Source organism: Eulemur rufifrons, chromosome 17 (genome assembly GCF_041146395.1).
Source record: "Eulemur rufifrons isolate Redbay chromosome 17, OSU_ERuf_1, whole genome shotgun sequence".
Classification (NCBI taxonomy): domain Eukaryota; kingdom Metazoa; phylum Chordata; class Mammalia; order Primates; family Lemuridae; genus Eulemur; species Eulemur rufifrons.
The window spans coordinates 27683087-27695128 of record NC_090999.1 but is presented as its reverse complement, the minus strand read 5'-3'; the positions used below and the strand labels follow the sequence as shown (position 1 = coordinate 27695128).

Here is a 12042-nt window from a genome sequence, read left to right as displayed (position 1 = left end):
AAAATGCTTATTTTTTTAATTTATTGATTCAACAAATATTTACTGAGACCCTATCACCATATGCTGAACCCTTATCTGGAAAATAGGGATAGAGAAGTAAAAAAATAAGTAAAATCCCCTGCCATCTTTTTTTTCTTTTTTTTTTTTTTTTTTTCTTTTTGGGACAAAGTCTCACTCTGCTGCCCGAACTAGAGTGCCATGGCGTCAGCCTAGCTCACAGCAACATCAAACTCCTGGGCTCAAGCAATCCTCCTGCCTCAGCCTCCTGGGCAGCTGAGACTACAGGCATGTGCCACCATGCATGGCTAATTTCTTTCTATTTTTAGTAGAGATGGGGTCCCACTCTTGCTCAGACTGGTCTCAAACCTCTGACCTCAACCGATCCTCCTACCTCGGCCTCCCACAGTGCTAGGATTACAAGCGTGAGCCACCACACCCAGCCTTCTGCCATCTTTTAAGATACATATATTTAATGTGAACTTTTTTTAAAACTAGGGGGTAAAATCAAAAATTTGGAAGATGACATGTAAGGGACATTAAAGAAAAAACAAAGGAAAACATTTGGAAGAAAAAGTAATAAAAATAAACTAGAATAAGCCAAAACAAATAAGACTAAATTCAACAAAATATTTTTTCTTTTGTTTTCTATTTATTTTTTATGCAGCAGATACGGAATTTTTCACCAGCTTATTAAGATATAAAATTATATATATATTTAGATACATCCATAGTCTTTCAAACTCATGGTTTGGCTTGTGATTATCTTTCAAATATATTTTTTTAGAGCAAACCATGGATAAGTAAAACATTCGCGTTATTTTCAAATATGACCTCCATCATGAGACCATGCAGTGCAGACAGCTAGAAATATTAACAAAGTGTTTGCGAAGGATGTTACTAATAAACACATGATACATTGATGACATGAAAAGTTTCATTCTGGTGACTTTAATCTTGAAAATGAACCACATGGGCGACCTGAGACCAAGTTGGATAATGATGATCTGAAAGCTGCAGTGGAAGCGAATCCATCTCAACCTATGTGTGAATTAGCAGCAAGGTTTGATGTAACTATTCCAACAATATTGGACCATTTGAAACAAACTGGCAAGGTAAAGAAGCTGGATAAATGGGGACTGCATGAATTAAATGAGCATCAGAAGAGAAATCATCTCAGAGCTTGCCTTTCTTTGCTGTCATGACATAAAGACAAACCATTTCTACACTGTATCATTACGTGTGATGAAAAGTGGATTCCTTTTGACAATCACAAGTGTTTGGCACAATGGTTGGATGAAGTGCTGGAACACAGTCCAGAACAGAATATTCACCAAAAAAGCTAATGGTATATCTATTTGGTGGTCCAGCACTGGTACTATGTACTACAGCTTCATGAAACGTGGTCAATCCATTACAGCAGATGTCTACTGCAACCAGCTGGACGAAATGACGAGGATGCTTGTGATTAAGCAGCTAAGATTGGTTAATAGAGACAGGCCAATCCTCTTGCAAGATAATACTCGACCACATGTTGCACAAATAATGCTGCCCAAACTACAGAGGCTGGACTTGGAAACTCTCTGTTATCCACTGTATTCACCAGACCTTGCACCAACTGGCTACCACTTCTTGCAGGCTCTGGACCACTTCTTGCAAGGAAAAATATTCAGTTCTCAACAAGCTGTGGAAAACGCCTTTCACAATTTAATCGCCACTCACTCTCCAGATTTCTTTGCTGCTGACGTAAACAAGCTACTGTTAAGATGGCAACACTGTGTTGATAGTTTAGGCTCATACTTTGATTAATTGTTAATCAAATTGATTAGTTGATTAAATAATCAATTTGATTAACTGTGTCTTATTTGAGATATAATAAACTAAACTTTTGATTCAAAATTAGATATCTCGGCCGGGCGCGGTGGCTCACGCCTGTAATCCTAGCACTCTGGGAGGCCGAGGTGGGCGGATCGTTTGAGCTCAGGAGTTCGAGACCAGCCTGAGCAAGAGCGAGACCCCATCTCTACTAAAAATAGAAAGAAATTATATGGACAGCTAAAAATATATATAGAAAAAATTAGCCGGGCATGGTGGTGCATGCCTGTAGTCCCAGCTACTCGGGAGGCTGAGGCAGTAGGATCGCTTAAGCCCAGGAGTTTGAGGTTGCTGTGAGCTAAACTGACGCCACGGCACTCACTCTAGCCCGGGCAACAGAGCGAAACTCTGTCTCAAAAAAAAAAAAAAAAAAAAAAAATTAGATATCTCATATTTAATGAGCTAATAAAACAACACTTAATTAGTTAGCACACGCCATCCTATTAGCTTTGAAAATTAGTGTTTAGCACTAATTCTGGGGTCTCAAAAAAATCAAACCCATATTGTGTTAGACTACTGTAAAGAGAAGGGGAGTAAATGATGGGAAAAATGAAACATGCAGGCTCCCCCAAAATAGAATGACAGCAAATCATTTTTGAGGATTTGGGATTTTTAAATCTATCTGCAATGCTAGTTTCAATAGACGAATTTGCTTTGTCTGAAAAAATTTTAGCAAAAACGTGTTTTGATTGCCCTGATAAATTACAAAGTCAGTATAAATCAGTCATCTCCTAACTTTCTTAATTTCTTTGAAATAGAGAAACTCTCTATATACAGACATGCAGAAAAATCATTTGTCACCATTCACAAAAAAGAAAATGATTATAATAATTACCTAAGTGCCTAGTTTTTTTATTATTGATTCTATTGTACATTGTTCTTTAAGATTCTAAGAGCACATAATTTCTAACATCTTTGTTTTCCTATAAGATGTTAAGAGTTTCAGGCTGCCTATAATCACCTCAATACCTCTCTGACCTGCCAATCTCAGCCTATCCTGCAATGACTGATTGATTCATGGTGCTGAGGAAGAGAAGCTTCTGTGCTTGCCCAACACAATGAACACCCTTCAGTTAACTGCTAAATTTTCACTTGTCTGCTAATGGGTAATTGGTCAAGGATCTTAGCCAGTGCTTCTCAGACTTTAGAAAACTTAATCACCAGCGTTACACATGAAAAATATAGATTCCTGCCCCCTCATTCTAATCTATCAGGTCTGAGGTGAGGCCTGGGAATTGACATTTTAAATAAGGACACAAGGTGAATCCTATTACAAGGCAGTTGGGGACAATACTCTGAGAAAAAGTGATGCTGACTCAGGAAGCTGAAAATGTTCTTAGCCACCAGCCTGCTGAGGACCTCTGTAGTTGACATAGTACAAAATATCAGCCTATGAGAAGGATGATTAATTCAAAGGTTTAGTTGGAAGCATTTGACCTTTGAATCTGAAATAAGCTTCGCTAATGAAGAAAAGATAGCCAGAGAAGCAGCAGCAGCTGAAAACTTTCATGAGCCCTTCTTCTTGGCCCCTTTTATGTTCAGCCATATAGACTTCTAGTACTCACTTCCTGCTCTTGCTTTATCATCCACCATATTAACATACAGTCTGGACATGGGTCAGAGATTGTGATCACGTAGATTTAGGGTTAGGGGCCAATGAGACAAGATTTAGGTTCATGCTAGAAAGTTGAAAGCACGATGGCCAAGAGGTCTGGATAAAAATTGATATGAAAACAAAACGAGAGAATGGAGTAAGACAAAAACGCTGAGTCTGGAGTGAGGCCAAGATCCTAACCACATCCCTGAGGAAACAGTAGAGAGGGAGGCAGAGACGGCTTTGCTTTGCCGCTGTCAGTTGGACATTCCATTCAACTGCCCTATGGGCATTCCGGCCCACTGAGCATGCCCCGTTTACGTGACTGATTTTCGCTAAGTAGAACAATCAACAGGATCACCATAGAGGCTTTACCAACACCAGGCCAGTAAAGTGACCACTGAAAACCATTACCAAATTTGTGATCAATGGACCCAAGTTTAGGGCAAGGAACTCCTTTGGTCTACAACAATGGTTTGAATCCCAGTCTCTAATTTCTTCCTTCTCAAATATTCTGGTCTCCACCAAAAGGACAACATTTGGTGAGATGCAGCCATTTTCTTGGTCAGCAGGAGGTCAAAAGCAAGACTATGTTGTAGTGGTAGAATACAGCATCATTCTTAACAGCAAACCCATTGCTGGGAGCTCCAGATTCACTGTACCAATCAAGTGGAGGAGGGATTTTCATTTAGAGAGCCTTATGTGAACCTTATATGAGAAACTTGCCAACCTGCTTCTTTGATTTTTCAGCCTTACTATTTCTGATACTTAGGTGCTATCTTTTAGAGAGCCTGAAACAGCCAAGACATGGCTCATGGCATGGAGGAATCCACAGGTAAGCACCATCGGGCCCTGCAGAGTCAAGGCTTCTGCTTTGTGTTTGTGTCTGTGGAATCGTATGCACACGCAGGGGCTGGGCAATGGTGTGTCACTGTGGGAAGTCTGCACACCTCAAAGGTTTTATGAAGGATCATTTCTCTCTGTGCTCCCTTTATTCCAAAAGGCAGTTTGTTGTTTAATTTCAATTACTAAAAGAGTTCTTTGGAAACATTCCCCCCCATTTTCCATGTACAGCTGCCTGTCTGCTTTGCCAAAAAGACTACACTAAAGAGGTGTGGTGCTTGACATGGAGGCTCATGGGAAATCTTCACCTTCAAAGGCATCTCTCCTACCAACTTGGCTTGTGGCCTGAAATTGCTCAATTGCTTTGACTGAAAATTTTTAATTTTCTAGAATGCTCTATTAAAAAACACATATGCCTGGAAAGCGAAAGTCAAAAACATTTAGATCAGTATCAGAAAATAGCGATGTCTCATGAGTGTGGGACTAGAAGAAGGACTCTGCAGGCAGAGGAGGGCAGATAGAAGTGAAGAGGGTGTTGGAAAAGAAGACAGGCCAGGTATTGAGGGAGGAGGAGTGGAAAATAAACAGCTATATTGCACCACTGCCTTCTAAAGCTCAGGTCAGGCATAAGGGATTCAGCTCATTGAACCTTAGAGCTGAGCCTTGCTAGAGAGGATATATAGGGCAGCACCAGCTTGACTGGAGGGATGAATAGGAATCAAGCATCGTTTATTTTCCCCTCCACATTTAATTCAGGTTTTGAAAAAATTACTGAGCATCTGCTATTTTCACGTCTGTCAGGGATATGAAACATAAGGCACAGTTCTTGCCATCAAAGAGCTAGCAGTCAAGGGGGAGAGAGAGAGAGAGAGATGGGGGTGGGAGGGGGGAATAAATGAATGAATGGACTTTCTATGACTACTGCAAAGTAATTAACAGGAGCGCATTTCAGCACATATTTTAATTCTTCTTTTTCTATACATTTTAGAGGTGTTTGGAGATATTAACCTCACTCTTGGCATGTTGAACAAGGAAGATAATGCTAGCAAGGTAGGACAAATAGGGAAAAATCTCTTTCCCATTCACCTTTTTTAGTCCAGATGTTGCAACATTTCATATACATCCTTCTCTGCCTCAACTTTCTTATTTTTCTTTGGCTTCTTACATGGCATTAGATTTTTCAGAAAATGCAGTTGTAATGGGAGTCATTATATATGTTATGAGATATATATATATGATATTTAGCATTTCAAGGATCACAGTATCTATGTCTAGAAGATAGTAAAAGAATGTTCTTTTTCATAACGTTATATAGACAGATGTGGAAAGAGAGGGATGTCAGACTTAAAACCACATGGATGACAGCCACCTCCTTTATAATTTGAGGGCTCCTACAAAAACCCCAAAGGGTCTCCCCTACTCATCTGTAATGCTATTTTATAACTAGAAATGTATTTCTCTGAGAAATAAAGGCTTTTCAGACTTCAGCAACATTTTATAAAATAATAACTATCCTTCATTGAACACCTACCTAGGAAGTAGAGTACTAGATGTTTTCCACACAATAGTACATTATATAATATTCATTCCTCAAAACAACTTTATGAGGCAGGTATAGATATTTCCATTTGACAACTGAGAAAAGATAAGGCACAGAGAAGTCACATGACTTACCCAACTGAGAACAGCAGGACTATATCCAAATACAAGCCCATCTGGCTCCAAAAAAGTTTCCTAATCATTATTCAATGTTGCCTCCCTGTGAAGGGCAGTGCCTACCAGGGTGGGGAACCTGCAGTCTTGGGGCCGCATGTGGCCTTCTGGATCCTTGAGTGTGGCCTTTTGACTGAATCCAAATTTTATGGAATCCCTTTTAATAAAGGGATTTGTTCTGTGAAGTTTGGATTTGGTAGAGGGGCCACACCTGAGGATCTGGAGGGCCACATACGGCCTTGAGGCCACAGGTTCCCCCTTTATCTCTTACTTCAGTGGCCTTCACCCCTGACTGCATATTAGAATCCCTTAGAGAGTTTTAGGAAAATACCAACAGCCAGGCCCCATGACCAGGGATCCTGACTGGATCAGTCTGTGAAAAACCCGGGCATTTAAAACTCTCTGAGACAATCCTAATATTTAGGGATGGTTGTAAAACATCTCATCAACTTCCTAGTAGGAATTAACTTTCCCATAGAGCACTATTTCTCAAACACTGGGAATCGCTTGGGGAATGGTCTCTGGATCCCAGAAGTACTGAAGGTGAATTTCCAGGGAAGAGACCAGAGAATATGTACTTTTGACAGGCACTTTCAAATTATTTTTATGGTGGATCAAGTCAGAGAAGAGTAATAGCTAGCAAAACCAAGGGGTTAAGGTGCCAGTTAAATGTCAGACTGTTGGGTTCAAAGTGTAGCATTACCACATAATACTGGACACATTAAGCTCTCCGTCACTTAATTACCTTATCTATAAAATGAGTATATTACTGGTACCTAACAGAGGTTTCTTGTAACCATTAATGAAATGTCCCAGATAAAGAGCCTCGCACAGTTTCAGGAATAGAGGAAGGGGCTCTCCATAAATGTTAGCCTTGCTAACGGAACAAGGCCTGCAGAAAGGAGAGAAAGCTCACGGAGCAAGAGAGACTCACAGGGGGTCAGGCAGGCTGTGAAAGTACTTACAGGGAAGAAAGCAAAGACCAACAATACCTTATTCTCAAATTTCCCAAGGACCAGCCCCGAGGAGTAGGGCACAAAAGTTATTTCACACCTTAAACACAGATTCAGTACCTGGAGGTACATGTTAAGGCTGTTGGACATCTCAGAACACCAGTCTCTCATCTTGCAGAGGACATGTAGCCGCCTAAGAGATTTAGAAGAGCCATCACACACGGCATCTGGGCAAGCCACGTGATTCCTGGAGTCTGCAGCTCCATCCAAAATGTTGACCACAAGCATTTCTCCACAAAGGCATGAATAAAACGAGGGCCTCTAAATCTCCATTAGGATCCAGCTTCATAGCTTAGCAGCCTCTTTGGGAATCAAGTGTGTGCCCTAGTAAGATTCTTACTCCTTGGTACTAAGAGCAGCAATTAGGGTAACAGACACTTCCATTCCCCTGAGTGCCCTACAACAGTGATTTCCAATAGACTTTGATATGTTGGGCAGCCTGCCCTGCCTTCAAGTAGATCTTGCTGTAGGAAAGTAGTAAAATTAAAATAGTTTTCAGAATTAACTTTGATCTACTTACAAGCCCTTGACTCCTAAAGATGCACATTATTTTCAGGAAGTCTCAATTAAGACATATAAAATCCACCATATAGTAAAGATACATTGCTTTCTTTAATGGTGTACTTCATTTGGACTTCATCTGATTCCTTTATTTTTGCAACTCAAGTTTCTGTGTATACCCTTGTGTGTTCACAGGAAGACATTTACAGTCATCTCACTTCTATTATTCAAAATACTGACATCTTAGATGATGCAATTGTCCAACGGTTGATTTATTATGCTTCTAAGGACATGAGAGACGACAATGTAAGTTGTTCTTGGTAGTGACTCGGCATCAAGGCCAGCAACAGGTCTTTAAGTGACCCAACAGATCTTTAAGTGACCCAAATGCACCCAAATGGACGTCCACGAGCTTTTTCTACATTGCTGCCTGGGCCATAAATCACTTTTATTTGTTCTTCCTGGTAACTTGGATACAGTTGCTGTGCCTGTTATTTACCTTTCACAGATAAGGAAACTGAGGCAAACCTAAGAATGACTTTACAGCTAATTATCCAACCTGCTTTTAGATGAGGAAGTGATGCTTAGAGAGATTGTTTTCAAAGTAACACAGCTATCTACTGACAAAACGAGTAACTAGAATCCAGCCTTCTAGGCTCCCATATCACTTCTTATTTCATTATGTGCCTACTTATCTTGGATTGTCTGATAGACACTGTAGCAAAATAAAAATTTATATATATATATAGAGAGAGAGAGAGAGAGAGAGAGACAAGGTCTCACTCTGTCACCCTGGCTGGAATGCAGTGGCGTTATCACAGCACACTGTAAACTCAAACTCCTGGGCTCAAGTGACTTTCCTGCCTCAGCCTCCTGAGTAACTAGGACTACAGGTGGGCTCCATCCACCATGCCTGGCTAATTTTTGTATTTTTTGTAGAGATGAGGTCTCACTCTTGCTCAGGCTGGTCTCAAAGTCCTGACCTCAAGCTATCCTCCCACCTCTGCCACCCAAAGTGCTAGGATTATAGGCATGAGCCACTGTGCCCAGACTAATAAAAATTATTTGTAGGAATAACTTGAATATTAGGATGATGTTATTTTCTTCCAGAAAGAATTTTTACTTGCTCCTGCCAAGGGCACTAGCAGTCTATGATCACTTTCAAGGCTTGAGATTTCTGGGCCACTTCTGTGACTCAAAGCTGCACTGCAGTTCATGTGAGGACTGAATTAACATTTCATCTCAATATAGCCCTTTGGGGTCTTAGCCCAAAAGATGGGAAGTGGAAGGACCAGGGTCTCAGGACCAGGCCCCAAGCTCTGACTATTGCCCCAGAATGCTTCAAAGAAACCTCAAATGCAGGCCTTATCTCTCTGGACTCCCAATCTTTTCCAGATTTCAACTCAGTAACTCATTCCATTCTATACTGTGAGCTTCCTAATGTCTTATAATTATGTTTTTTTAATATCTTGTCCAGGTCTTTTTATTTTCCTCAGCAGGAGGGTTGATAAAATTTACTTAGCTTACCATCACCAAAAGCAGAAGTCCCTTCTCCAACATTGAAGATATTATAATTACCAGAATAACACCAAAACCAAAGCTTTCAACTCCCAGCCCATTTCCTTTCACCATTGCTTTTAGTCTTTCGACCACAGTATTTGTATCGCTTAAACATCAAACATAAATCCTATGTTCATTAGCATCAACCCTGATCAATTAGCAAGAAAATATCTATTGACCCCCAAGTTTACAAGAACCTTATCAAAACCAGTTTTTTAAATGCATTCAAATTTCCTCTGCTTTCCCAACTACTGACACCTACAGTTTTGCAACACATTGTTCTCCCTCTATCCCAAAACTAGAGGAACTTATGAATATTATGTAGACTCGTTCTCCTCTGTAGAGTCACTTTGCTCTTCCTCTCATTGTAATTATTATTTTTCTTTCTCTCCTCAGATTCCCAGAGAAATCAGAATGCTAGCTGGTGAGGTTTTGGTGTCTCTTGCTGCACATGATTTCAACTCTGTGATGTATGAAGTACAAAGTAACTTCAGGATCCTAGAGCTGCCAAATGAATTTGCTGTGCTTTCCCTGGCTGAATTGGCTACCAGCTATGGTATGATGGAAACACTCTCCACATTTTCCCTGGGAAAGGAGCACCCCTAATTGTCTAAAACCTAAATGGGAGCAAATGGTAGAAGAGAGAGTATCTCTACATTCTGCTGTACTAAAAAATATTGATAGAGGGATGTGGGCAGCAGTTTATGAGCATAGATGAGCCTGCCGGCCAGCCATCAGTCCAGACAGCTCTGAAGTTGGCTGGACCCGCTCTCTCATCCTCACCTTCCTACATCTGGATCTACATTTGCAGAAGCGCATTTTCTATAAGATGTATCCTGCAAATCACTGAACACTTAGATGAAATAAGTGTTTCCTGCCATTTGTTCCTACACTGCTTTATTTAAGATATTTGGTGAGCACATGGTATACCTGTTACATGAGCCCTGGGGATACAGGCAAGGTCTGGTGGGAGAGATTGGCATTAATAAAATAATTATCCAAATAAGCAATTGCCACTAAACCATAGCTACAGGTGGTGATACAGCCAGGCCTTATTTTCAACCAAGCACTCCTTGGTTTAACTACCGCCTGGCATTAAGGTGGGGTGGGGGAAGCGGGGGAATAGTAGGAATACCTTCCGACTGCACATCATCCGCCTCCTCCATGCAGCCCTGAAAGCTTCCCTGTCGGTGTGAGAGGAGCCACAGAACCCTGAGTGTGCAGAGATAAATACCACCTCTCTCCTGTCTGCCCCCCCTGCAGTGTCCCAGAGCATCCCCTTCATGATGATGACCCTGCTCACCATGCAAACCATGCTCAGGCTGGCTGAGGACGAAAACATGAGGGGGACGTTCTGCATCGGTGGGTACCCCTGTGATTTCCTCTTTGCTTAAGAACAGACTGCAGACTACTAGCCTTATAAATTGAGCAAAAGTCTTCTTTTCCCCTCAACTCCAGTCCTGTCCTGTCCTGTCCTAATAGTAATAGCTACCATTTACTGAGTGCCTGCCACATGGAAGGCCCTCGGCTGGGAATTATCTCATGCCGTCCTCCCAGCAATTCTGCAAGGTCAGTATTATTGGCCCGTTTTACAGACGAGAAACTGAAGGACATGAAAATTATGTAATTTTCCCCAAATGATGATAGAGTCAATGAGAAATAGACATGGTGTTCAAACCTAGGTCTTTAGGACCACCCAGTCTATGCTCTTTTCACTGCCCTGTACAACCTCCCTTTCTACTGACCTCCTCTTTCATGGGCTCACACTTTCTCTGCAATGACTATGAGCCCTTACCAGCTCTTAGCAGTGGGTTAAATTCTGGCATCTGATTATAATGTAATATCATAAAAATGATAAGTAAACAAAGTAACCAAAATACAACAGTCATAAAATCAAGAAAAATAGGCAAGCAAACTGGGGTCACAAATCCCCTGTAACCAAAACTGAAAGACAATGACAGTAATCAAAAACCTACAGAGAGGAACGTGCCCTGGAATCCCTGGGAGGAAGCATCTGCAGTGCAGAGGGGGGCTGCTCGGTGAGACGGGAGACCTGGACTCTCGTCTCTGTTCAGACTGAGCCACCAGGTGACCCGCCCTCCTCTCAGTCCCAGTTTCACTCCGAAACATCAGAAGTGATTGCTGAGCTCCCTGCCACTCATACCACACCCTAACACTACGACTCTCCAATATTTAAAAGCCCATACTGTCAGGAATGTCTTTTTTACCTACCCACCAAGCCTCTTCAATTCCATTGTGCCCATTTCCTCTTGTTCTGTCATTAACAAAGGTAATATTTTATATAAAAATATATCAAGAATTTACTATGTGCCTGAACATTGCCCTGGGTATTTTAAAATTATTATTTCCTTTAACCCTCACAGCAACCCCATTAGAGAGGTAACATTTTTCCCCCCTTTCACAGATGAGAACATTGAGGATTAGAAAGGTTCAGCAACTTGCCTGAGGTCACACAGCCATAAGAGCCAAGACTGTCAACTATGCTAGGCTGACTCAAAGATCTGAGCAGCTACACTAGATTAAACCACTTTCCAGTATTTCTCACTATCCCTATTTCCTATTGTAAAGTTATCTAAGTGTCCATTTTTCCTAAAGCAACTTTTTGCCTGACTGCCATTAAAGAAAAGGTATAAAATTTGCTAGGCATCCATCCATCGGTCCATCCTAGCATATCTAAGTCATTCATTCAATCAGCAAATAAGTAAGCAGATGTTGTGCTGGCTGCTTGCGATACTACAGACACCTACAACCAACAAGACATCATCCCTTCTCTCATGTTGCTTACAAGCCAGTGGGAGACACACACACGCAGAAACACACACACACCAAGAAAAAGATTATGATATAGTAGGAGATTCTCAAAGAAATCAGGGGTTTGTAGGGAATGTGATGAGTCAATAAATGGCCAACTCTAAAGCTAACATA

General features: G+C 41.1%; 1 protein-coding gene across 1 annotated transcript in view; it reads left to right on the top strand.

Annotated features, from left to right (window-relative positions):
• The first annotated feature begins 3781 nt into the window (after positions 1–3781).
• The window catches only part of MROH2B (maestro heat like repeat family member 2B), a 58838-nt gene continuing 50577 nt past the window's right edge, over positions 3782–12042 (top strand). The window contains exons 1-5 of the mRNA XM_069492264.1: positions 3782–4301; positions 5298–5359; positions 7732–7842; positions 9493–9652; positions 10360–10458. Of these exons, the coding sequence (XP_069348365.1) occupies positions 4274–4301; positions 5298–5359; positions 7732–7842; positions 9493–9652; positions 10360–10458 (460 nt within the window). The 5' untranslated portion in view covers positions 3782–4273. The remainder of the gene's footprint in view (positions 4302–5297; positions 5360–7731; positions 7843–9492; positions 9653–10359; positions 10459–12042) is intronic.